The following is a 21488-nucleotide window of genomic DNA, read 5'->3' on the forward strand; positions in this document are numbered from 1 at the left end:
TGAACTTTAAAATTACTCATATTTAAAGTAATATAGTATTTTAATTCTAATAATTTATTATATATACTTCGATTAAGAAATATATATAAGGATTAATCGGATTTTAAAAATCAAATCGGTGGCCGACCTTGCAGGGGATTAATCGGGGATTAATCGGTTAAATCGGGGATTTTTAGAACACCGATTACATATATATTAAAAAATACATATTTATTTAAAAAATAGAAATTATATTTTTAAAACAGAATAAATTTATTTTTTTAATAATAAATTCTTTTATATATAATATGGAGAAATAAAAAATTGAGTTTTTAATTAACTTAGATATTCTACCTTTTCAAATTATATAATTTCAATTGACGACAAAATATTAGAAGATATTTATTAATTTAAAAAATTATAAATTATATTTTTAAAGTAGAATAAATTTATTTTTTAATAATTATATATTTTTAATTTTTTTATAATATATAAATTTCAGTAAAATTTTACTAGTTAAAAATCAGAACAAATATATAGTTTGGGATGAAAGAAATATTTAATTATATTTAAAAAATTATATATGGTCCGAAAAACCTGTTAAAACAAGCAAGTCAGTCGGATAAAATATACACAAGGCAGTGGTAATATTCGTTTCCTCGTCAATTCCGTCTTTTGAAGTTGTTGTATCCGTCTCAACTACTATTATTTTAAAGAATTATATCAGACAAAAAGAAGACAAATCAACTGTGTTTTACAAGTTTAAGTTGGCTTTGTTAGGTTGATTTTAATTTCAGGTAACAATAATAAAAATAATTGGAGTCATGAAATCTTATGTGTAATTATTTATTTTTTGTGTGCTTATTTCGTCTTTTTAAGTAAATCAGACATCAAAAACAATGGGTTAACCTGATGTCTTTAATTTTTTAATAAATAATATTTTTTATTTAAATCAAAATGTAATTAATAAACTAATTTTTAAGAATTAGTCGAAATTTTTTTAGAATAGATGATTAGCTACATAATATTTTAACATACAAATACCTCTTACAATACAACTTACGGATCATATATTATTCAGCAAATTATGATTTTTGACTGCAAATTTTTTATTCAAGTTACTCGATAACCAAGCCAATTTTCATTGTTTCTTTTTTATTCTTGTTAGTCAACTTGACCTTGTTATACTCTTTCAAATTACATCCAAATTAAGCTTTTGTAAAATGAGGCGCCACAAGTTCAAGAAAATTATACTCACACAGTCTGGGCTTCTGGCTTCAAGCACGGCACCAAAATAACCCTGCTGGACTATTTACCAAGAGATTATAAGCCTGTAAACTGTTTGGCAACTTATAAGCTACGATGATCCTCAAACTAGACAACTACTCAGCTCTGAGGTACAAGCTTCCCTGCTATTCAAGTATCATTAGGCACTGAAAATGGCAATTTAGCAGAAGGACGCACATAACGGTGAGAAGAGTTGCAACGACCAAGCTGCATTGTAAGTTATGAGTTTGTTTACGGCTTCAATGCAATTCATCATGGCCCGTATAATATTCAGAAGTTTCTCTCTACTGTTGGTGGAGGAGTTCGTCGAGCTCGGTCTTCAGCCATATTCAATCTCATGATCCGACCTTCAACGTCCTTGTTAAACACAATCAAAATGCAATTTAAAATATAGCTGAATATGGGTCAAGGCATAAAAACTATCATCAACAACCAAATCTTACCATTCCATTAAGTTCATTAAGGGCAGATGCCACCGACTCAGCAGATTCAAAAGTGATAAATCCATAGCCTTGAGATCTTCCAGATTGCCTATCATATATGACCTTAGCACTCAACAGACCTGGCTGATCTGCAAAAATGTCCCTAAGTTTCTGTGAAGTGACGCTCCAGCTGAGGTTTCCTGCATATAGCTTGTGAGGGCTGTCCACAAATGATTGATAGCTGCTCTGTATCCTTGGTCCCATGACTTCTCTTTCACCTCCCCTTGGCACCTCTGGAAAATTCACCTTCACTGTTCGTCCTCCAACTTGCTGCATCATAACCATTACCCATGAAAACAAGAACACATCAATTACAGATTACAATAGGGCTCATAGTTCGGCGTTTCAAGACTTTACAGAAATTTCCATGATTTTTAATCTTTCAATACTTGCATAGGATTTTTATATTTGGTCTTGGATCTGATCAGTCTAAAATTTATTTATGATAGCACAGAAACAGTATAGTAACATATGCATACATTTGCACTGAATAAACGAACATATAAGATATCTTTCTCATATTCACAATTTCATATAGTTTCCATTATTTTCTATTTTTATAGTTATATTTTACTTGCATTCGTTAAAAAGATCAGACATCTTTCTCATCTTCACATAATTTCCATTAGTTTTTTTTCTTCTTATAAATAAACTTTATATAATTACATTTCCCACGCAACCACAGATTACAACCATGGAATTTAAAATTAGATTTGAGAAATTTTCATGGATAGTAAGCAAAAGAAGGTGAGGGTTTTGATGTTCCTAATCCATATATTAGATTATATTATGCTAAGAGCCATGTTTCATTTGGTTGTCTCCACACTATGTCTATACATCACGCTGTAGTCCTCGGCGCAGTTGAGCATTCAACCTTTAACTTTTCCTTTGGTTCTGGACCTTCTGGTATCAGATTACATCATTTTAAGTTAGTGTTTCCAGGATTAGGTCAGTAGCATACACTCAACACTGTTATTTTTATTTTCTTTTAATCTTTTGATGCGTTTCTGCAGCGTTACAACTTACAAGACTTTCCAAATTATTATTTTTGATGATTTCTCATTATCTTCCACTACTTGCATAAGATTGTTTGAAAGCGAGAGTGTTCACATAAACTATTTATCTACTAAATCTCTGCATACATCTAACTGCCCAACCCTGCTTCGTCTCAATAATACCACAAACGTTTGGTTTAAAATTTACTATAATCTATACACTAACTAGTTACTACATGCTCCACAAGTGGAAACAAGCATTCCACCACCTCAATTATCCTCAAACAAACACTTTTAATATCCATTTCTTCAACTTTTCCAATGTATCTAAATCATATAGCATTTTAATTGTTGTAAAGGCAAGGGAGGCACTTACAGCTCCATTAAACATTCGAATAGCTTCTTTAGCTTCTTCAACACCTGCCATTGTCACAAACGCAAATCCGCGGCTTCTATCCGTAACTCTATCATACACAATCTGTCCAAAATCAACAACCCCACCTCAATTATCACCAAGATTCACAAATTCCTTTAAAAATCAAAACTTTAAGGAAAAACCAAAACAAACCTCCACAGAATTAACAGGACCAGCTTCAGCGAAAATGTCGGCCAATTGAGAAGAAGTCATAGCATAAGGCAAATTACCCACATACAATCTCCCAGCTTCAGCTGAATGTGCCTCAATTCTATCATCTCCATCATCATCATAATCATCATCTTCTTCTTCGTATTCATCAAATTCTTGCTCTTCTTCTTCATCCTCTGCTTCTTGGGGCTCTGTGGCTTGTGAGAATTCAAGATTGACAGGAGAAGAGGAGCAAATGAAGGGAGATGAAAAAGAAAGGTGGGGTTTTATTGTGAGGGTAAAAAGTTTGTGTCTTGGTGGTGGAATTGAAATTGAAGAACATTCAAAGGGTAAGTTTCTTGAATTGAAAAGCAGGGGATTTGATGGAGTGGTGGTTGCAGCGGCAGCAATTGACATTGAAGAAGAAGCTGCCATTTTTAGTAGCAGAATAGTAGTGAGTGATTGCTGCTTGTGTCTGGTTGATTAGATTTCTTGTTGTTTTGGAGTTTCGTAGGATGACAGAATTTAGAGGGAATGAAGATAAGGGGATAAGATTTTTTTCTATTTTGTTCGTCAATTTTTCTAGATAATTATTCATTTTAAAATTTTGTTCTTAAAATTTATAAACAATCTTGTTTAGAGTATAATTAGTCGATTTGTGTTCTCGAGGTAGGAAATCGATTTGATATGTCGATCTTATTCTTTATTCAATTTATTCAAAAATTATTTTTTTTTGTCAATATCTACAGTAAATGAATTGTATCGAATACAATAGTTACATCAAGAGAAGAAAGTTTATTCAAGAAAGTATTCGAAAAATACTTTGAAATGAGTAGTTATGGATAGTTAAATCGAAAATCGGATCAATTAAAATTAATATTTATAAATTATTAATTAAATTGATTATACAACTAATTACATATACTAAATATTATAATAGTATATCAAATTATATGAGTTTTAAATAATTAGATTATTAAGTTATTTTCACATTTTTAAAGTTTTTTAATATAGATTAAATATTTAATCCGTGTTATGTAAATTTTAATACGGTTTGAATTGAAATCTGTATATCATCTGAGTCCCGGCCCGTAGATATTCTATATTTATCTAAAATCCAATTTTTTTTCAAACCTTTTCCGAGGAGAGAACAAAATAAATGAATACTTGATGGCTCACTGGCTTTAGACAATATGCGACTTTATACAAAAATTATCACGCGACTTACACAACACACAAGTAAAGAAAAGTATAGTGATTATAGAATGAAATGCAGTTTGAGATTTCTCTAGAATATTCATGATACAAGCTTAGTCCTTCTGTTACAGAATGGATAGATTTATACATGATGTGTGCATAACTACCTCTAACAGAATTATAGAGCCAAATACCCTATGTACCCTTGACACTATGCAACTAACAGCATATGCAACTAACAGTACAGTTGCTATTAACAAGTACAAAATACATGATCAAAATGTTACAACTTGCAACAGATACTTCAGCAGAGTACAAGACATCACACAAAAAATATCTGTAAAATTCCAAACTTCAAATTCTCCCACAAACATAAAGCCATAGTTTGAGGATCTTATTTAAATCATGATCAGAATCTATTTAAAGCTACATTTTCACAATGCAATAAGGTTTTAGTATCTCTTGACCGCCCCATGAATCGTAGAGGACCTTCAGAGGCGGCCAACAAAACCTTTTGCAGAAAAGCCAAGAATGATTTGCCTATGCATCCGAATGTTAATGGAACAGAGTAATCCATTTGGATGCATAAAAGACGGGATTTGTTCCAACAAGTTGATAACCAACCCCGTCACTCTCTTGCATCAGACTTTGAGGTTGCAGCAGCTGTCGGCTTCTGCAAACCACTTACTGTGAGTAAAAACACTGTGGCCAGTCATCATATCAGCAAGAGAGACTCCAGATGTACGAACGTTGCTCATAGGAAAGTGATTAAGATCTGCCATGGAGAACATACTAGTCGCCTCTGACCCAGAAAGATTTTGCCTGCAGTAATTAACTTCCCTTGGTGATGTCAAATTGCTGCTATCAGACTGCAGAACTTCCGAATTCTGAGACCCGGTAGGCTGAAATAGCTGTCTTCCACCATTCGAGTTAGTTCCCTTACCATCATCTCTTTTCTTTGTGTTCAAGAAGCGGCCACCACAACCCCTTGGGCGACGCATTGCATGAAGGTGGCGTGAGCGGTGCAGATATGGCTGTTTAATAAAACTAGAGTTTAGGATGTTGCAAACTCCGGAGAATATAGCATCAGTATTCAGTACAGTTAAGTAATGGATTAAGAAGCATCTATCCCATTTCAATTTTTGAAATAGTTTTCAGTCAAGAGGATTTGGATAATAATTATAGATACTTAAGAAGCTAATTATGATGATGAACAAAAAAGAACCTGCACCCTATTCTTAATTTGCAGATAGTAATTGGATTCAATAAATTTTCTAAGGTCATATTATTTCCATTAGGACTGCTTGTAGAATTGTGTAATTCACACCATCAAGTTAGTCAGCATGTTCTTTACTCTGGACTTTTATCCGTCACAAGGTCAATAATTTTGGTAAGCTTAATATCTAAACCGTTACCTAGACTTGTTTTCATAAAGAAGTTTCCTCCCTCAAAATTGTAAAATCCAAAATTTAATGATATCATTTAAATTTTCAACCATACCTTACGACTCTTGGTCAGCTTATGCTCAAGCTCCGCCTTTGCACGAGATTTCCTGCGCCTGAGTATTCCATGGTACTGCTTAGCATTCACAAATATTGGTCCATCATCACTGGCCAAGTTCAGCGGTAGCATAACCCGTCCCTAGATCATTGCAAGAAGCATTTTAATATCATAAAACACCAAGACATGAATATGTGTATGTAAAATTACATCATGCAACAGGGTCACAGTTACAAGAACATAAATATAGCTCACATTTACAGTAACACATGCAGGTTTATAAGATAAGACTATTAGAATAACACCTTTAGTCTAATTTATAACTTCACGACACCAACTGTCACAGAATTACATCAAAGCTCTATACTACTCAAGAATTGTCAATGATAAATTATATGATATCAAAGGCTGGCTGGAACTGCCAAGTAGCCCTTGATCTAGTAAATAGCACACTGATACCTTACACTTGTTAAAACCCAACATTTCAACTGCCAAGGATCCGACAGACATTAGTTATGGAATGTAAGTCATAAATTTTAACATTAATTTGCTTTTTATGTCCCGCATTTTTATAAATTCAGAGTTCAGTGCACCAACAAAAAACTAATCGCAGTCTTGGTTTTAGCAGAGAGTTACTCTTAAATGTTTCCAACATGAAGTTAAAACCTACAGATTGATAACTTCTAGTTCTAGATGCGAAGTATTGAGGAAAGAGAAAAATAAACTGAAAGTGCAACAGAAGGCAGGAGTAGCTGAAGTAAACATCATTTATAGGAAAACAAATTAACAAACTGAATAGCACTATCATATGAAAGGAAGCAAACCGTGAATTGAGGGAGATAAGTTGAGAAGGCTCCATAACAGTGATCTCCATAAGGGTTCGCAGAGCTCTATACCGAATTAGAGAAAGAGAAAACCATAAGTAATCCATGAAATAATATGAAGTCCATTTTTATAACTGAAAAATCAATTTCTACTCTCAAGATCTTACCACAGGTTTGCCAAATCCGAGCTCAAAACTACTTCCATATTCACGTGGAGTTGCCTGAGTGGCAAATGCTGCCCCAGATTGTATAGGTTTTCCACCATCTTTTAGACTCTTACAGTCGCCTGGTCGAGAAAACTACTTGGATTATTAATGGAAATTAACACTAAAGATTAAGCCACTGCTTCGCGACCACTAATTTACATATTTATTCCAATAATACACTTCAAAGTTCAAACAACAGAATAAGATTTATGTGAAGACGTGCAACTTGGCTTACCATAACTGGTAACACTATAATTGAAGTAGATATAAACAGTAGAATTACTGATAGACCATAGTCAGATACGTTGAAAATTAGTTTCATCAACAAGCCCGTCTAGCTCAGTTGGTAGAGCGCAAGGCTCTTAACCTTGTGGTCGTGGGTTCGAGCCCGGCGTTAACAATTATTTTTTCGATTGTTTCCTGGCCATTGATCATCGGCCCTCCTAGTGTATCAACATAGATAAGCTATCCTGGCCATTGATCATCGGCCCTCCTAGTGTATCAACATAGATAAGCTAATAAGTATTATGAAAAGTCACATAAGATATGCCTATTACCTGCATCATGGGTGAATTGGTCTTCAGTAGAAGAGTGATCCACAGAAGACTTTGATGGGCAAGCAGACTGAGCACTAGGCAATTGAGTCCACCAAGGAACTGAAGCAGATGACAAGTGGCCAATGGGACTATATGCAGCAGCCCCTTCATCATCTTCTTTATAATATACACTATGCATAGTCATCTCTGACTTTTCCTCTACAGCAAATCGAATTGCAATCAAATTAAACAAGAATAATATGTGTAAACTCTAGCAGCTGTTACTTGATAAAGTAGATTCCCCCAAGAACCAATAACTACAAAAGGAGTTGTTGAATCACAGATGATATATATGTGCAGGAAAAAACCAAAAGCAACAACATGTCATGAAGAGAAGAAAAATAAAAGAGAAAGTGGGTAAAAAAGAGGTACTATGTAACAAGATAGATGGATAAGGATGGAGGAAGAAGAACGAAACACGTATAATTGGCTGAAATAATATAAAATAATAATTATACCAGAAACTATGGAGATTATCTAGTGAAGGAATAAAGGAGGAAGAGTGACTAACAAGTCTGAATTGGTTTCCTAGGCACGAGGAGCGAAGTCAGTGTGATTGGAGGCACTGTCGGCACAGTTATATCTATCAAATGCTTAGACGGAGAGATTGTGGAGAGAGAATAGACAGAGAGACAGAGAGAGAAGAGAGGGAAAGAGACGGACGGCCGAGGATGTTTTTTATTACACCTTGTCTAGTGGAACTACACGTCAATCGCCCATTATAATAAAGGTGCTATTGTATTTAACCCTTTTATATTATCGGTTTTTCAAGCATTAATTTCTATGAGTTTGGTGCATTTTTATTGGTTATCTAATCATAGGTCCCCTGCATATACATCAAGTCCACCAATCAAAATCCACTAAATTTGACCCATGAGCACACACTAGAAATACCTTTATATTATAATTTGATTTGATTAAAGTATACTGCCCGTCCTTTTGATTTTGTGTCGGTCAAATGATTGAAATTTATTAATATTTTATTAATTGATAAAATAAAAAAAATGTCACAGAAAATAATTTTTAATCTACTTTAAGATGTAATTTTCAGTTTTTTAAAATAATGAAAGAGTGACATATAATCCGTGGTGAAAAATTAGTCAGTTTAACCAATAAAAATAGAAATGTGACAACTAAAAAGGGACCGAGGGAGTATTAATTATTAAACATCTAGTCCATATTTATAAGAATGTGATTATTACAAAATTTAAATATTGAGAAAGCAAATTTAAAAATTTCAAATATTACAGTATAATAAATAACCATACAAATCTAAATCATAGAGTTATTTATAAGAAACTAATTTTACGTATAGTTCGATCATAGTGAGTTGGGTTGTACAGAAATAACATTTAAGCCAGAGTCATGGAGTATCATATTATAATATTTCACTTAGATATAGATATTATTTTTAATTATTAAAACTTATATTTAAATTTATCATTAACAGGTAATCTTATACATATATTATTAATTAATCATTAACATCCTCAACATATATAGCATCGTGTAAGTTATAAAAGTAATTATTTTACATTTTAATTACTTTGTAGAACATAATCTATACACTACTCCATTTTAAATATTAGACTTTATGTAATTTTTCTCTAGTAATTTAATAGAAAGTTTGTATTAGATATATAATGATTCATGCAATTGCAAAACTACATAATAGTTGAAATATTTATGAATGTTTATGTGATATATTATACTCATATACAAAGGGAACAAAGTGAATGATGATGGTGAGCATTGACAAGGAGTGCAAAAGAGATGAGGTGGGAGCAAAAGCCAGACAGTTTTAGATATCTTGAGGGGGGCCAAATTAGTGTTTATTAATCCGCAAGGGTAATTAGCGGCAAATCGGGAGGGTGGCGGCTAAGGCCACTTAACTTGCAAGGGTTTTTAGCATGTGGATAAGCATGAGAATGGAGGGCTGAAACGATGAAAATATATAATTATGGCAAGTACTTTTCAGCAGTGCTTTCAGTTATGCTGCAATAGTCAGCTATGTAATGCAGTAATGCTTAATTTTGCTTTTAAAGAGATTAATTATAAGTAAAGAAAGGTGCATGAAGAAGGATTACCACTAAGCTGCATATGGTGGATTTGCATATACCACTAATTCTTCCGCTTTTCGACCACTGCTGAATATATGTAGTGCTCTTAAGTAAACGAAACAATCAAAGACCACTTTTTTCTAGTTAAATTGATCAAGCAAAAATATGTTTGGAAATATATTCGAAGAGAACAGAAATAGGATATAAATTGCCTTCGTATCTATTTTAAATTATGAGAATATTGGGGTGTTTGGTTGAGTGGAATAAATATGATTGAATTATAATATTTATTAGTTATTAGTTGTAATTAATTTAAAATATAATTAAATTAATATTTATATACATTTTCGAGTCATTAATTTCATTTTGTATTAATAATTTACATGAAATGATATAAATAGTAATGTAATAAAAGAAAAAAATTTTTAATTCCACAAACACATGTTTCATACCCACCTCCCATCTCATACCTTGTGGGTTTGAGGAATGGGATTGATAAAAAAAAAAATTCAGATACCAGATAAATCCCTACCAAACGACCCGTTAAAGTGTTAGAGGAAGATCCTTATGGTGGAATCTTATACTTATATTTTAATAGTATTATTAAGAAATATATAATCTACTTCAGAATGTATATTTCGAATTTTTAAAATTATACATAAGTAATTTATAAAACATAATCAAATTTGGATCAATATGACATGAAACAAAATCAAAACTCAATATATGTATATGGTTTTGTTGTCCGGTTTAGCTTGAAACGGAGGGGTTGTGAGTTTGAAATTAAATAATTATTCTATTAAATACAAAATTACTATTCACTTATAAATATTAAGTATTAGAAATATACAGTAATTTATACTGATTTAGATTAAATATGAATATTTCTAATTTCGAACAACCCATCACGGAACCGAAATAATTTTTTTGTAATGCAGAAATTAAATGTCAAACATGATTATTCATTTAAAAATATTAAGTATTAAATATATAATTATACCCATTCAAAATAAATATGAATATTTCAAATTTTGAACATCCAAATCGATCAGAATTGAAATAAATTTTTTATGATCCGGAAATTGAAGATCAGCATGGTTATTAATTGGTTGTTAACGATGGGACGGACATCCATCCTGCGTTCACCTTCTTTTCTCTGGCTTTGGGCCTATATCCCCGCGGACCGGAGGACAGTTACAAAGGCCCAGGCCACAAAAAAAATGGTAACATTACTCTTTCATAAATTGTATAATTTCCTTTTGTAAACTGTACTGCAAAGTAAAAGTAAGAGATAAAGGCGGAGAGCCCAGCTCGAGAGACCACACACAAGGGGAAAGGTAAATTACTCTTTTCATTATTTCACCTCGCATATTCCTTTGCTATATCAACACACACACACACACAAGCTCTTTGATTTTATGTTTAATTTTATTATGTGTTCTTGTTTTGATATATGCATTGTCGCCTGTAGCCTGCTTCTACTATACCACACTTTATGAATTAGACATCAAGAAGTGAAGTTTATTTGATTGTAGTCTAGGGTTTCCGATTTTTTTGCTCCCTAAAAAACCCATTACTTATAACTATGCTTTTCGAGCTTTCGTGTTAAGTCACCGGTTCTCCTAAAACAACTTCCGGTGTTAATTCACCGAAACCTACGTGACTGGGTCATATATTATATTGTATCACTATGAGAACACCTGTGTGGCGATGATTAGCCGTATTTATAAACGTAATTATGCTCGATTCATTTGTTACCTGTTTCGGTATGAAGTCTGTGGTTTGTTTCTACTTGTTTTGGGCGAACAAAGCTATAAACAGGGCTACCAATTAAGCTCTTGAATAGTTGTTTCATTAGGATACCTTCTAGAGGCTTCCACTTATCCCATTGAAAAGAGAGAATTGATGTGATAGGGTAGTAAGTTTTGACTTCGCTGGAAGTAACTATTTTAAGCCTAGAAAATATAAGTTATATGGATCATGTATTCATCATGAGAGGACTTTAGGTGTGGGAGTTGTAATTACTAAGTAGAGACAATATTATTCCATGGCTGGTATTTTTCGGGAGGATGTTATCAGCAATTTAGCATACGTTGTTGAGGCATTTCTGCATTCTCACAACACTTTTTCTTTAAATTTCGCACACTTTCTTCACATCTGGTTACAACGGCACTGCAATTTGTTCCAGTGTTGATCTAAAACGGATGAATGCAGAGAATGTTACTTATCAAAATAGGATATATTATTGATGCAAGGAGTGTTGTGAATGCTGATTATTCTTTTCTTAGAATTCCAAGTGCAACGACTTTATCTGTGATATTCTGAACAATGATACATCTCATATATCACTTCTTTTTGAGAGCTGATAAAATTTCATGATAAGAAATTATAATTCAGGCGAGAGGGATTTTGGATCTATATTGTTTGCTCTTTCCGTAATTAAATATTTGTTAGATTTTATGTACAATGTGTATATGATATTACCGGTTCTTCTGCCATCTATGAACAATTTCCTTGTGAATTTCTACTAATATCTCGAAATATGATATCTGTTCTGGTTCATTCCACAGGGTCTATAAGGTGGAAATTTTATGCGTATTAGTGCTGAGAATCAACGGAGAGAAAGTCCCCCCTCCCTCCCTCTCTCTCTTCCACACGCGCGCACACACACAAAAGCATTCTCATTTTTAAGACATGGAATATTATGGTTGACACTGATAATATCTATTACTTGCTAGATCTTTTTTCTGGCATGTGCTATGCGATATTTGCTGCTTCAAATAATGCTCTAGCTTTCAGTTATTAGTGGATCAAAGCTGACTGTCAATGGAGGCAACTGTAAGATCTCCCTCCCTCCCTCCAGATACACAGATAGATCTCTCTGACTCTCGCATTTTCACACATACGAAAGAAAAAGAGGCTCAGTTTCGCTTTCTACAATCTGAAATAGAATCTATTCTTGATAGCTTATTAGAGGAGATGTCTGTTATGCTTGAGTTTCCTCTGTAAACAGTGCACCAAGTATTACTGGATCATAAGTTCGTGGTCAGTCTGCAAAAGCATTCTTGTCCTTCTAAATAAAGCATCATCTCTTATCAATGCTTAGACAATTATAATAATTATTGAAAACAAAATCTTAAAACTTTTATTTATTTAAGACGGGCTATTAGAAGATTATTCATCATAAATATGTCTGTCTATCTTCCCTCTTCATGTTATTGACATTCTTTCCATCACAGGAGACTCTATCTAGGAGTTCTAACAAGATAGGAGATCGATCAACCAGTGATGTTGTTGTAAGACTACGAACAGAGGATAGCCGTGATGAGTGGATATACTGTCATTCCGACATCCTCATAAGGAACAGCAAGTATTTTGCTGACAGATTATCTGAAAGTTGGCCCACTTGTCAGATATTGGACTCTCGTAACTGTGTTGAAGTTTACTGCCAAGAATCTGATTTTGACTACCACATCACTGTCCTTCGCCTCTTTTATGTCCATATGATTCATTCATTGACTGACATGTGTGGTGGTGTCAAAAATGCACTTGGTATTCTCCGTGTGGCTGTGGAGCTTGGATGCCCTCAAATTATTGCTGCTTGTGTGGGATACTTGGAAGCAGTACCTTGGGAAGAAGCGGAGGAGGAAGAAATTTTGAAAATTATACCAAGCATGGGATCACAAGCAGAAATGATTCTTGCTCGTCTTCAACCTGTAAATCCAACAGCTATAAAGAATATTTTTCTCTCAGCTATTCGATTTGCCACTTCATCTCCCCCTTCACTCATGACTGACCTAAAAACATCCGCTCAGGATCAGCTGGAGTATATGCTAACTGAAGATGATGATGTCCCGCTGCTTATAGCTGATGAGGAGATAAAGTTAGAAACCAAGGAATGTATCATGAAACTTTTAGCCAGATTTAAAAACCTAGTACTTTCCTTGCTTTCCACAGAAGATTCAGTCTATGATACATGTAGCATGCTTTTGCTTCAATCCTATTTGACGGATTTGTCTTGGGCTTGCCAAATATTGATCAAGTTAGAATTAATGAGGGAACTAGTCAGCAGTTGGGTAGAGGCATCTGAAAATGTTGTAAACGTTGTTGAGCAATTATGTCCAGAAAGTGATACTCTTGAAATTAAGTTTAAGGTTATTGAGGTGACTTCCAAGGTTTTAGAGGCAATAGGATATGGCACAGTTATTATGCCAACTGTAAAACGTCTTCACATGGTAAAAGTCTGGCTTCCATTTGTCAGAGTTATTAAACCTGTGATCGAATCTGCTAGAAGTGATAGTAAGGATGTTCCTATCCTGAAAGTGGATGTTGAGATATGGCAATCCTTGGAGTCTGCATTTGTTTCAATAATTCTTGCATTGCCATCGGGAGATCAAGCAGAGATTTTGACTGAATGGTTGGAAAATAAGCATATTAGGTACCCTGACCTAACGGAGGCTTTTGAGGTGTGGTGTTACAGATCTAAGGTTGCCAGTAAGAGGCTGGCATTGATCGGAGGCACCAATGGTATGGGCAAATCCGTATAACTCTTCTCTGTTTCATTTATCTTCACACTAACTTTGACAGCTTTTATCAATTAGGCCGTAGGTTTCTCAATGTGTTTTCTGTCTAGAATAGAATCTGCCCACTATGGATTCTCTGTTCTTTTGCTTTTGGTTTTAGTGGCCTGGGTGGATAACTAGGACCAGTAGTTTAGTCAGTAGTGACTCTTGGCCCTTGTATATAATGCGCTGCCAAGGCATGACCACATATTTTGTGACATTATTGTGTAAATGAGGTGGAGATATACGAATTTCGGAATCATCATGTTAAAACTTGTATTTCTCTCACTTTGTTATTGTCTAGGACTAATTACCCGGAATTAACTTCTCTGATATATTATGTCGCTTCTTCTTATTACCAGAGTTTGCATGCCTCATATCTTGTGTTATTGTTTATTTAAATACCCAAATTGCAGAATTTTCTTTATTGTAAATGTTTTAGTCATGACTATATTCTGTTCCCTGTTGGTTGAATGAAAGAGTACTACATTACTAAATATTTTCCTTGCTTTGAGGTTACAATTGGGTAAAATTATCTACCTTGGAGAAGGATTTCCCCTTGTTCTTGATATCCTCAGGTTTAGTTTACTTAAAACACCTAAGTAAATCTCATGTTTGCTTTATGAAGCCGGGTAGATATCGTTAGTCATATTTTTTTAATGAATACTTGTTCCATTGCTCCGAATAACGAGTCATGGAAAAATGGTAGAGGTTTCCTTAATTTAACCATGTAGTATATATTTAGGTTTGTGCTAAAGCGAGAGTAGTTTTAGCTCCCCTGCCTTTTTCCACCTGTGTGACCTATTGTTTCAGGAACAGATATAGTTTCAAAGTTAAATTTCACTAAAGTTAGCAGTTTAAGTATCCTCATTTTAATAAAAGGCCCACTACAATTAAATGCAAGAAGTATTAATATGTAATATATTGAAGTCCAAAATTTATTTTGCCCATACAGAAAAAGAACATATAATTACAGAATATATTTCTATACCAGCCCCCAAAATTACTAATCTACACAATTCTTGTACACCTTCATTTACTATATGCAAAACCAAGATATATACAATACTGAACCACAAAGTATCCGCTGAACTAGCTAGTCTAGGGTTCTTTGCCGTTCCCTATGTAAAGACACTCTTCATGTTTTTATGCTACCCATTCGATTTTCTCCTAATGAGGGTAACAGGAGAACACGGTGAAACCAAACAATATTTCTTTCTCTGTTTAGGCCACAAAGTCGGGCAGTAATTGTGCTGCTAACCTTTTGCGGCTTTGGATATCCATGCTGTCGTAGATGTTTGCTGAATGAGAAGATGTGGGAGTATCTACAGCTCCGAACTCACCTTCTTCCAGTCCTCTTCCTATTTGGATGTTTTGCTCAGGGAGGAAATCTTGGTTAGTTCCGGACATAGAGAGGTTTTCACCATGTGGGAGACCAAGAGTGAGGGAAACACCGTTGGCTGAATAGGGTGCACTGAATGGCTCTGCACCAAACCTTCCAATATCTCCGATAGAGTATGAACCGAATCCTTGAATGTAGTTGGTTGGACTTCCCATCAATGTAAATCCATCTCTGCTTTGCCTCTGATCATTGTGAAATTTCATTGACATTTGTTCATTGTTGGCTTCTGGCTTGAACTCCATGTTCCTCAATGATACATTACCTAAAGAGTGTATTGTCCCGGTACCCCTTTGTTTCTTGGGACTTCCTCGTGTCATTTCCTCCATTTCTGAGGATCCCGTGAGAGAAAAGCCTGATTGATTTCGTATGCTTAATCCATTGGGAGAGGTCGAAGCTGTAGACGCAGATATCAAGGCCCGAGTATTCTGGCTTGTGGTAGTATCATAGTTCTCCGGGGAATTAGTACTTGGAGCTCTAGCTTTTGATGCCATTTTTTCACCAGGCTCATTTTTTCTCGTCTCCCCTTCAGATCCATTATTTTGATTCTCCTTGATTTCCTCCATGTACATTTCTTCTACCATTGGCTTCCAGAGGCGCACTCGCGCGTTTATGAACCAATTAGACACCTGGAATTATACTCTCTTTAGCCCGTTCACCATTAAAGTTACATGTCATAAAAAAACATTTAACAAGTAAATCAGTGACAAGGTACCTGACTCCTAGTAAGACCTGTTTGCTTTGCGAGCATATGTTTGTCCGAGTCTTTAGGATAACTGCACAGAAGTCACCAAATATTCATGAACTTGGGTATGCTTATACAAATAGGGTAAGTTGTACGAAGAAAGTGAAACAAGTGCACAACGCTAAATCTGTTAAACTTCTCTTACGGGTGGAGGAAGTGCTCAAATAGCCAGGCGCGAAGAACTGAAACAGAACGTTCTGGCAACCCTCTCTGAGGTCTCCAAGCATTGTGCTGGATCATTCCCAACTGTTGAAGAGCTTTCTGTTGCCTGAGCTGATTATCAATAAATTTAAGTCTTGAACCGTCCATTTTCCCTCCTTGACTATCTTCTTCTCCTAAACTCTTGCTTGCAGCGTGAATTTGACCCATTATTGCATCTTTGAGACAACGGAATTGCTTAGAGATGGTTTGAAGAGCCAAGGCTGTGTATGGCTTTGCAGAGCCAACTCCAGTTGATTGCTCGAACCAAGATATCACCAACTGCATTTGGGTGTGGTACTGCCTGTACCTGTGCTCCACCTGCAAATTTTATACATTAACTTAAAAGTTAAAAAAAAAAAAAAAAAACGCTAATCTATTTGCAAGTATCTTATTAAGAATTTTGTATACCAGTTTTAGATTATGTTTGTTGGTATTTTCTATCAGAAAAGGCAAGGGAAAGAGTAATCTCAGTTTTATTTCATCGACCCTAAATACAACAGAAAACTGAAATGGAAGGCTGACATGTTATCATTTACAAGGCATTCTTATTATTATTTTAGGTAACTAAGAATGATAAATTGAAATTGCTGTGATTATCCAGTAATATCTTTCGGATTATTTGTTTTATATCTTTAATATTATGATTATAATAGTACTGTAGTTAAATTCTTTTTACGCAAATATGCAATTTAATATGCTTTGTTCCACATTAATGAAGCTAAGTAGAGCAAGTAATGTGGGCAAGACTGACCTCATCAAGCATGTTGACAAGCTTTGCTTTTTTCATCTGAACCTCCTGTCTCTCCACCGTTGTCAGCTCAACACTTCGTTTGGAACTTGTTTGTCCTAATTCCCCCCTTAATCCATCTCCCCCGGCTGATCCTCCCGTTACGCTCTTTGTGTTCCCATTGCTGGACTTACCGAACTGATCAATATTCTGCAATCCCTTTCCAACGTTAGCAACTTCATACAGAAGCTCTTGAGCCACCTTCAAGTACTTGGAATTCAATAGCACACTCTGCACACCGTTCAACGATACAACCGATGAGGAGGCCTGTGCAACCTGAACGTCGTTACTTTTTGGAGAAATGGCGGATGGGGGTGCTGGAGCCGGAGATGGAAGCTCATTATCTTCAGTTCTAAAGGGTCCGTAACCAGGGTGTTGTGAAGAGAGGCTCAAGGACAAGCCTTGCTGCTGCTGCTGATTCGAGGGGGTGGCTTCACGTGCTGCGGTGAGATCAAGCTGATTGTACAAGCTGTAATGATGCATAGGGGGGGCGAAACTATGGAGGCTGGAGATCTCATGTTGCTGGGAATGGGCAATGGACACACGATGCGGATGATCATCTTGCGAGGCTGACAGAGGGATGCCGACAAAATGTTGAGTAGACTGATCAGTACTAGGCGCCTGCACTATATTCGTCGTGGCACTGGAATGAGCGTTGTTGAGGAAAAAGAAGTTGGACAAAGGCGGCGGCTGATGATTAGTGTCAGAGTATCCTCCAAGGTTGTGGTTGTAGCCCGGATTCATAAGAACAAGAGTCTGCGAGCCATCACCTTGGATCTCTGAGTTCCCGTGAAAGTATGTGCCCATCTTCGATATGAGCTTCTTCGATTAATCTTTTCCTATAATATCACTGTAAAGAATCGTATTCATACAAGCACAGACATCATTTTGTGCAAGAAATGAGGATATATATCTGATCATGTACCTGTTGATGCTGTAATAGCAGATAGATATGAATGGTGGTGAGTAGATTAGTATATGTGTAAATTACTTCATTTGCATTTGGCAGGTAGCTGGTACTAATGTCAAAAGTTTTTGGGACGAGTAGATCTGTGATAGTGTCCACTCAGTTGATAAGATAATTCCTGAAATACATTAACACAAACCATTAACTTAACTCATCAAAAAAGTACTACCAACTAAAGGAAGCATTAACTTAACATACAGATTAGTTTACGAGGGTAGAGCAGGTACTTCTGCTGCTACTACTACCGTAAGTACACCAAACATTAAAACCGTCATAAAGTTGTTTAATACAATTCCAAAAATCTTTAAGCTTAATCATTTAATCTCCTGCTTCTTCAATTCTTATCTATGAAAATTCATGTTATACTGTACTTAATAATGATTTATCACAGTAAATACTAGTCATCGTATGTACTAATATATACACATATGGAGAGAGAGAGAGAGAGAGAGAGATTTACAGAGAGGGAGAGAGATTTACAGAGAGGGAGAGAGATGGGAGAGAGAGAGATTTACAGTGGGAGAGAGATGGGAGAGGGAGGGAGGGGAGAGAGAGAGAGAGATGTTGGGATTGATGGAGAAAGGGTTGATCTGATAAAGTAATAGTATTGAGCAGAATTAGAAACCTGCTGCAGGTGGGATAGAGATCTTGGTGTACACGTGCTCCATCAGCAATCACTTCTCTCTGCTGCAATCAAGTTAGGACATATTTTTAGTAACTTTATTAGCCGTCAGTTGTTGTCACAGCTACTCATCCCCAGGCTCATCACTCCAAATATATTCATATAACCATGCAGTTGCAACCCTACTTCTAAGTTCTAATACACTACAACTGTTTCTCAAAGCTTCATTACAAATTTAAAACCCTCAACCCATATTCATACTAATTAGATCGAACTACATCCCCATCTATCCATCCATTTCATCCGATCTAATCATTTCCTTTGGTGGAATCAAACTCCACGCAGAATGAGGAAAATCCAAGAATTCTAATCAGATTAAAAAGGAAAATATATATCTAGACTTAACAAGTTACTTTTTCTTATAAAATCTCTAATCAACTTACTAAATACGTCATCGAAATATATATAAGATGACTGATCGAACATGTATCTTCAGCTGTAATGACGCAGAATCAACAGTACCTGGAATTAGATTGAACGATCACTCGGCTGATTTGACACTTGTGTTCAAATATCATCTGATTGCGCAACACAGATACACGCATCCACTAGGAGTTACTTCTATTGGGATGATGATGTTGATGATGGAGGGAAGAAGAGGAAGAGAAGAGGAGCTGCTAGTCCTGCATATATACGTACGACTTGTGATGGAGAGAGAGAGAGAGAAGGAGAGAGAGAGAGGGAGAGAGATGTGTGATAGATGTGTTCTCTTATTACTTTCTTTTAAAAGAAAAACAGTGCAATCCTATCTATATTATTATAAACGATCAATGTGTCAGAAGATATAAACTGCTGAAAAACGAGGAAACGTCTGTTTCCGTGTGAAGTTTTTTTATGCCATTTTAATTCCCATTTATTTATTTATCTTTCTTTTGGTGATTATAATAGTATTATTATAGACATCAGTCGATTAACTATGTTTCTTATCTCGTCGAACTAATTGAATTTACGGTTATTCAATTAATTATTTACTTAATTTCTGACAAAATTTTTATTTTTATATTTCTCAATTAAGTCTGATTCTATTTTTTATAATATAGGAGGACAGTGAAATAAAAATATATAATTAAAGATAATAAGAAAAGATTAAAGGAGTGATGGTGAACATTGTGCAACTCCAGCATGGGACCACGGAAGGCTCAATCATTCATTATCAGTCGTCTGTCTTTATTAATTTTTCTTCCTTTTTATTTGGTTGGATGTCGTCGTTCCAAGAAGATAAAGCATTTAAATTTACAAGCAACACAGGAGGACACCGGGCCAACCACCGGTTTTTATACATACATATACATCACCTACTACTTTAACGCTCTAAAGTTATTAGCCACCATTATTTCTTCTCTTTCTATATGCATCCATGTATTTTTACTCATTATGTCTGCACTGCCCTCACCAGATAATATCACATATAATTTCAATATTTATCAAAAAATTTATTCTTTTCCGTTTCGTATATTTTGTATACAAAATATATATAAGTTTAACTAATAAACTTATGAGTGTTTTTTATGCATTATATGATCTGGTGTGTACCTCAAAGCTTCGAGGAACATAGCACTCTCAGCGCTGTATAGATCGACAAGAAGTGATTATTATGCATAAACATGTTGGAGTCTTCCGAGCAAACATGGAATTCAGTCATGTGCTGATATCGTATCATGTAGAATATAATTAACAATTGAAGTTGGATCCTGAAATGCATGCTTGCTTTCTATTCATCTTCTTCCAATATAATAATAAGATATATATTTATTTTATTCAAAAAAAAGATATATATTTATGTACTATGGGTTATATGTTTTATGATTCAGGAGAAAAAATGGCTCAGTATCTGCATGTAACTCTTTTTGAGTGAGTGATTGTGCTATTTTTTTAAAGTTTTTTTCCTGATTAAAATGGTCATTTTTTTTTTAAAAAAAAAGTAAAACTGGAATGAGTTTTAGGTTAAAAATATCTTTTTAGCAAAACCTAAATTCAAAGTAAAAAATAGTTTAAAACAAAGAGAAGAACAACATGTACTTCCTTACCCAAACAGGAGTATTTTATTATTTTTTTAATAATTAAATTAAACAAGTTTTGACTAAAAATAAAAGTTTATTTCTTAAAATTTCAAAAATCAAGAATATATTCCAAAATTAATTAACTGTATTTTGTATTTTCTTAATTTTATTCTTTACCTATTATCTAATTATTAATTAGAATTTGATCCCACTAAAATATTATATATTTTGGAGAAAGCATTATAATTATAGATTAAACTTAAGACGTCAAGATTAAAAAAAATTAAACGAGGACAACTATTTGTTCATCAATTCATCCCCACGAGAAAACATGTTGTAGATAATGCGAGAGTAATATTGAAAGCGATATTAGTAGCTTATTATGGAGTGTTTGTCCGTAAAACGAAGATCACCTAAAACTCTGAAAGCATGGCGTAACAGTTAACACTAGTTT

General features: G+C 34.6%; 4 protein-coding genes and 1 non-coding gene across 12 annotated transcripts; 2 read left to right on the forward strand and 3 right to left on the reverse strand.

Moving 5' to 3' along the window:
- Nucleotides 1-1176: 1176 nt before the first annotated feature.
- On the reverse strand, nucleotides 1177-3843 carry LOC108218435 (33 kDa ribonucleoprotein, chloroplastic). The gene is made up of 4 exons (XM_017391364.2): nucleotides 3312-3843; nucleotides 3120-3221; nucleotides 1710-2018; nucleotides 1177-1623 (listed from the first exon to the last, which is right to left on the reverse strand). Exons 1-4 carry the CDS (start codon nucleotides 3741-3743, stop codon nucleotides 1537-1539), a joined length of 930 nt encoding a protein of 309 aa, XP_017246853.1. The 5' UTR covers nucleotides 3744-3843; the 3' UTR covers nucleotides 1177-1536.
- Nucleotides 3844-4779: 936 nt separating this feature from the next.
- On the reverse strand, nucleotides 4780-8357 carry LOC108218436 (nuclear transcription factor Y subunit A-10). 3 transcript variants are annotated; one of them, XM_017391366.2, is made up of 6 exons: nucleotides 8143-8357; nucleotides 7593-7790; nucleotides 6997-7115; nucleotides 6830-6895; nucleotides 6006-6146; nucleotides 4780-5539 (listed from the first exon to the last, which is right to left on the reverse strand). In XM_017391366.2, the coding sequence occupies exons 2-6, from the start codon at nucleotides 7774-7776 to the stop codon at nucleotides 5147-5149; spliced, it is 903 nt and encodes a 300-aa protein (XP_017246855.1). In that variant the 5' UTR covers nucleotides 7777-7790; nucleotides 8143-8357; the 3' UTR covers nucleotides 4780-5146. The 3 variants fall into 3 exon arrangements, with proteins under 3 accessions (XP_017246855.1, XP_017246856.1, XP_017246854.1); XM_017391367.2 differs by having other exon boundaries at nucleotides 8090-8216; XM_017391365.2 differs by having other exon boundaries at nucleotides 7593-8325.
- Nucleotides 7369-7436, forward strand: TRNAK-CUU (transfer RNA lysine (anticodon CUU)). Its single transcript has one exon. It is a non-coding gene; the product is annotated as a tRNA-Lys (tRNA).
- Nucleotides 8358-10943: 2586 nt separating the features above from the next.
- LOC108219259 (BTB/POZ domain-containing protein At3g05675) lies at nucleotides 10944-14541 on the forward strand. Of its 3 annotated transcripts, none has more exons than XM_017392611.2 (4): nucleotides 10946-11028; nucleotides 12262-12316; nucleotides 12430-12529; nucleotides 12931-14541. In XM_017392611.2, exons 3-4 carry the CDS (start codon nucleotides 12518-12520, stop codon nucleotides 14236-14238), a joined length of 1320 nt encoding a protein of 439 aa, XP_017248100.1. In that variant the 5' UTR covers nucleotides 10946-11028; nucleotides 12262-12316; nucleotides 12430-12517; the 3' UTR covers nucleotides 14239-14541. The 3 variants fall into 3 exon arrangements, with proteins under 3 accessions (XP_017248098.1, XP_017248100.1, XP_063947484.1); XM_064091414.1 differs by lacking the exon at nucleotides 10946-11028 and adding an exon at nucleotides 11966-12088; XM_017392609.2 differs by having other exon boundaries at nucleotides 10944-11028; nucleotides 12262-12529.
- Nucleotides 14542-15151: 610 nt separating this feature from the next.
- LOC108218632 (BEL1-like homeodomain protein 1) lies at nucleotides 15152-19793 on the reverse strand. Of its 4 annotated transcripts, none has more exons than XM_017391660.2 (7): nucleotides 19497-19793; nucleotides 18978-19039; nucleotides 18311-18470; nucleotides 17350-18235; nucleotides 16543-16916; nucleotides 16368-16428; nucleotides 15152-16281 (listed from the first exon to the last, which is right to left on the reverse strand). In XM_017391660.2, exons 4-7 carry the CDS (start codon nucleotides 18190-18192, stop codon nucleotides 15478-15480), a joined length of 2082 nt encoding a protein of 693 aa, XP_017247149.1. In that variant the 5' UTR covers nucleotides 18193-18235; nucleotides 18311-18470; nucleotides 18978-19039; nucleotides 19497-19793; the 3' UTR covers nucleotides 15152-15477. The 4 variants fall into 4 exon arrangements, with proteins under 4 accessions (XP_017247149.1, XP_017247151.1, XP_017247150.1 ...); XM_017391662.2 differs by having other exon boundaries at nucleotides 17350-18224; nucleotides 19497-19754; XM_017391661.2 differs by having other exon boundaries at nucleotides 18978-19036; nucleotides 19497-19753.
- Between the last annotated feature and the right edge of the window lie 1695 nt (nucleotides 19794-21488).

This window comes from Daucus carota, chromosome 4 (assembly GCF_001625215.2).
Source record: "Daucus carota subsp. sativus chromosome 4, DH1 v3.0, whole genome shotgun sequence".
Classification (NCBI taxonomy): Eukaryota; Viridiplantae; Streptophyta; class Magnoliopsida; order Apiales; family Apiaceae; genus Daucus; species Daucus carota.

Bases quoted from the DNA above. Each gene is read 5' to 3' on its own strand.
- LOC108218435 (XM_017391364.2), bottom strand. From the start codon at position 3,743: ATGGCAGCTTCTTCTTCAATGTCAATTGCTGCCGCTGCAACCACCACT. The intron at 3,222-3,311 runs GTTTGTTTTGGT...GATTTTGGACAG, and splicing joins GTCCTGTTAATTCTGTGGAG to ATTGTGTATGATAGAGTTAC. The intron at 1,624-1,709 runs GTAAGATTTGGT...GTGTTTAACAAG, and splicing joins TTAATGAACTTAATGGAATG to GACGTTGAAGGTCGGATCAT.
- LOC108218436 (XM_017391366.2), bottom strand. From the start codon at position 7,776: ATGACTATGCATAGTGTATATTATAAAGAAGATGATGAAGGGGCTGCT. The intron at 6,896-6,996 runs GTAAGATCTTGA...AATTCGGTATAG, and splicing joins TCGGATTTGGCAAACCTGTG to AGCTCTGCGAACCCTTATGG. The intron at 5,540-6,005 runs GTATGGTTGAAA...TTTATTAAACAG, and splicing joins AGCTGACCAAGAGTCGTAAG to CCATATCTGCACCGCTCACG.
- LOC108218632 (XM_017391660.2), bottom strand. From the start codon at position 18,192: ATGGGCACATACTTTCACGGGAACTCAGAGATCCAAGGTGATGGCTCG. The intron at 16,917-17,349 runs GTCAGTCTTGCC...TAAAATTTGCAG, and splicing joins TTGTCAACATGCTTGATGAG to GTGGAGCACAGGTACAGGCA. The intron at 16,282-16,367 runs GTACCTTGTCAC...GTATAATTCCAG, and splicing joins CAGGTCTTACTAGGAGTCAG to GTGTCTAATTGGTTCATAAA.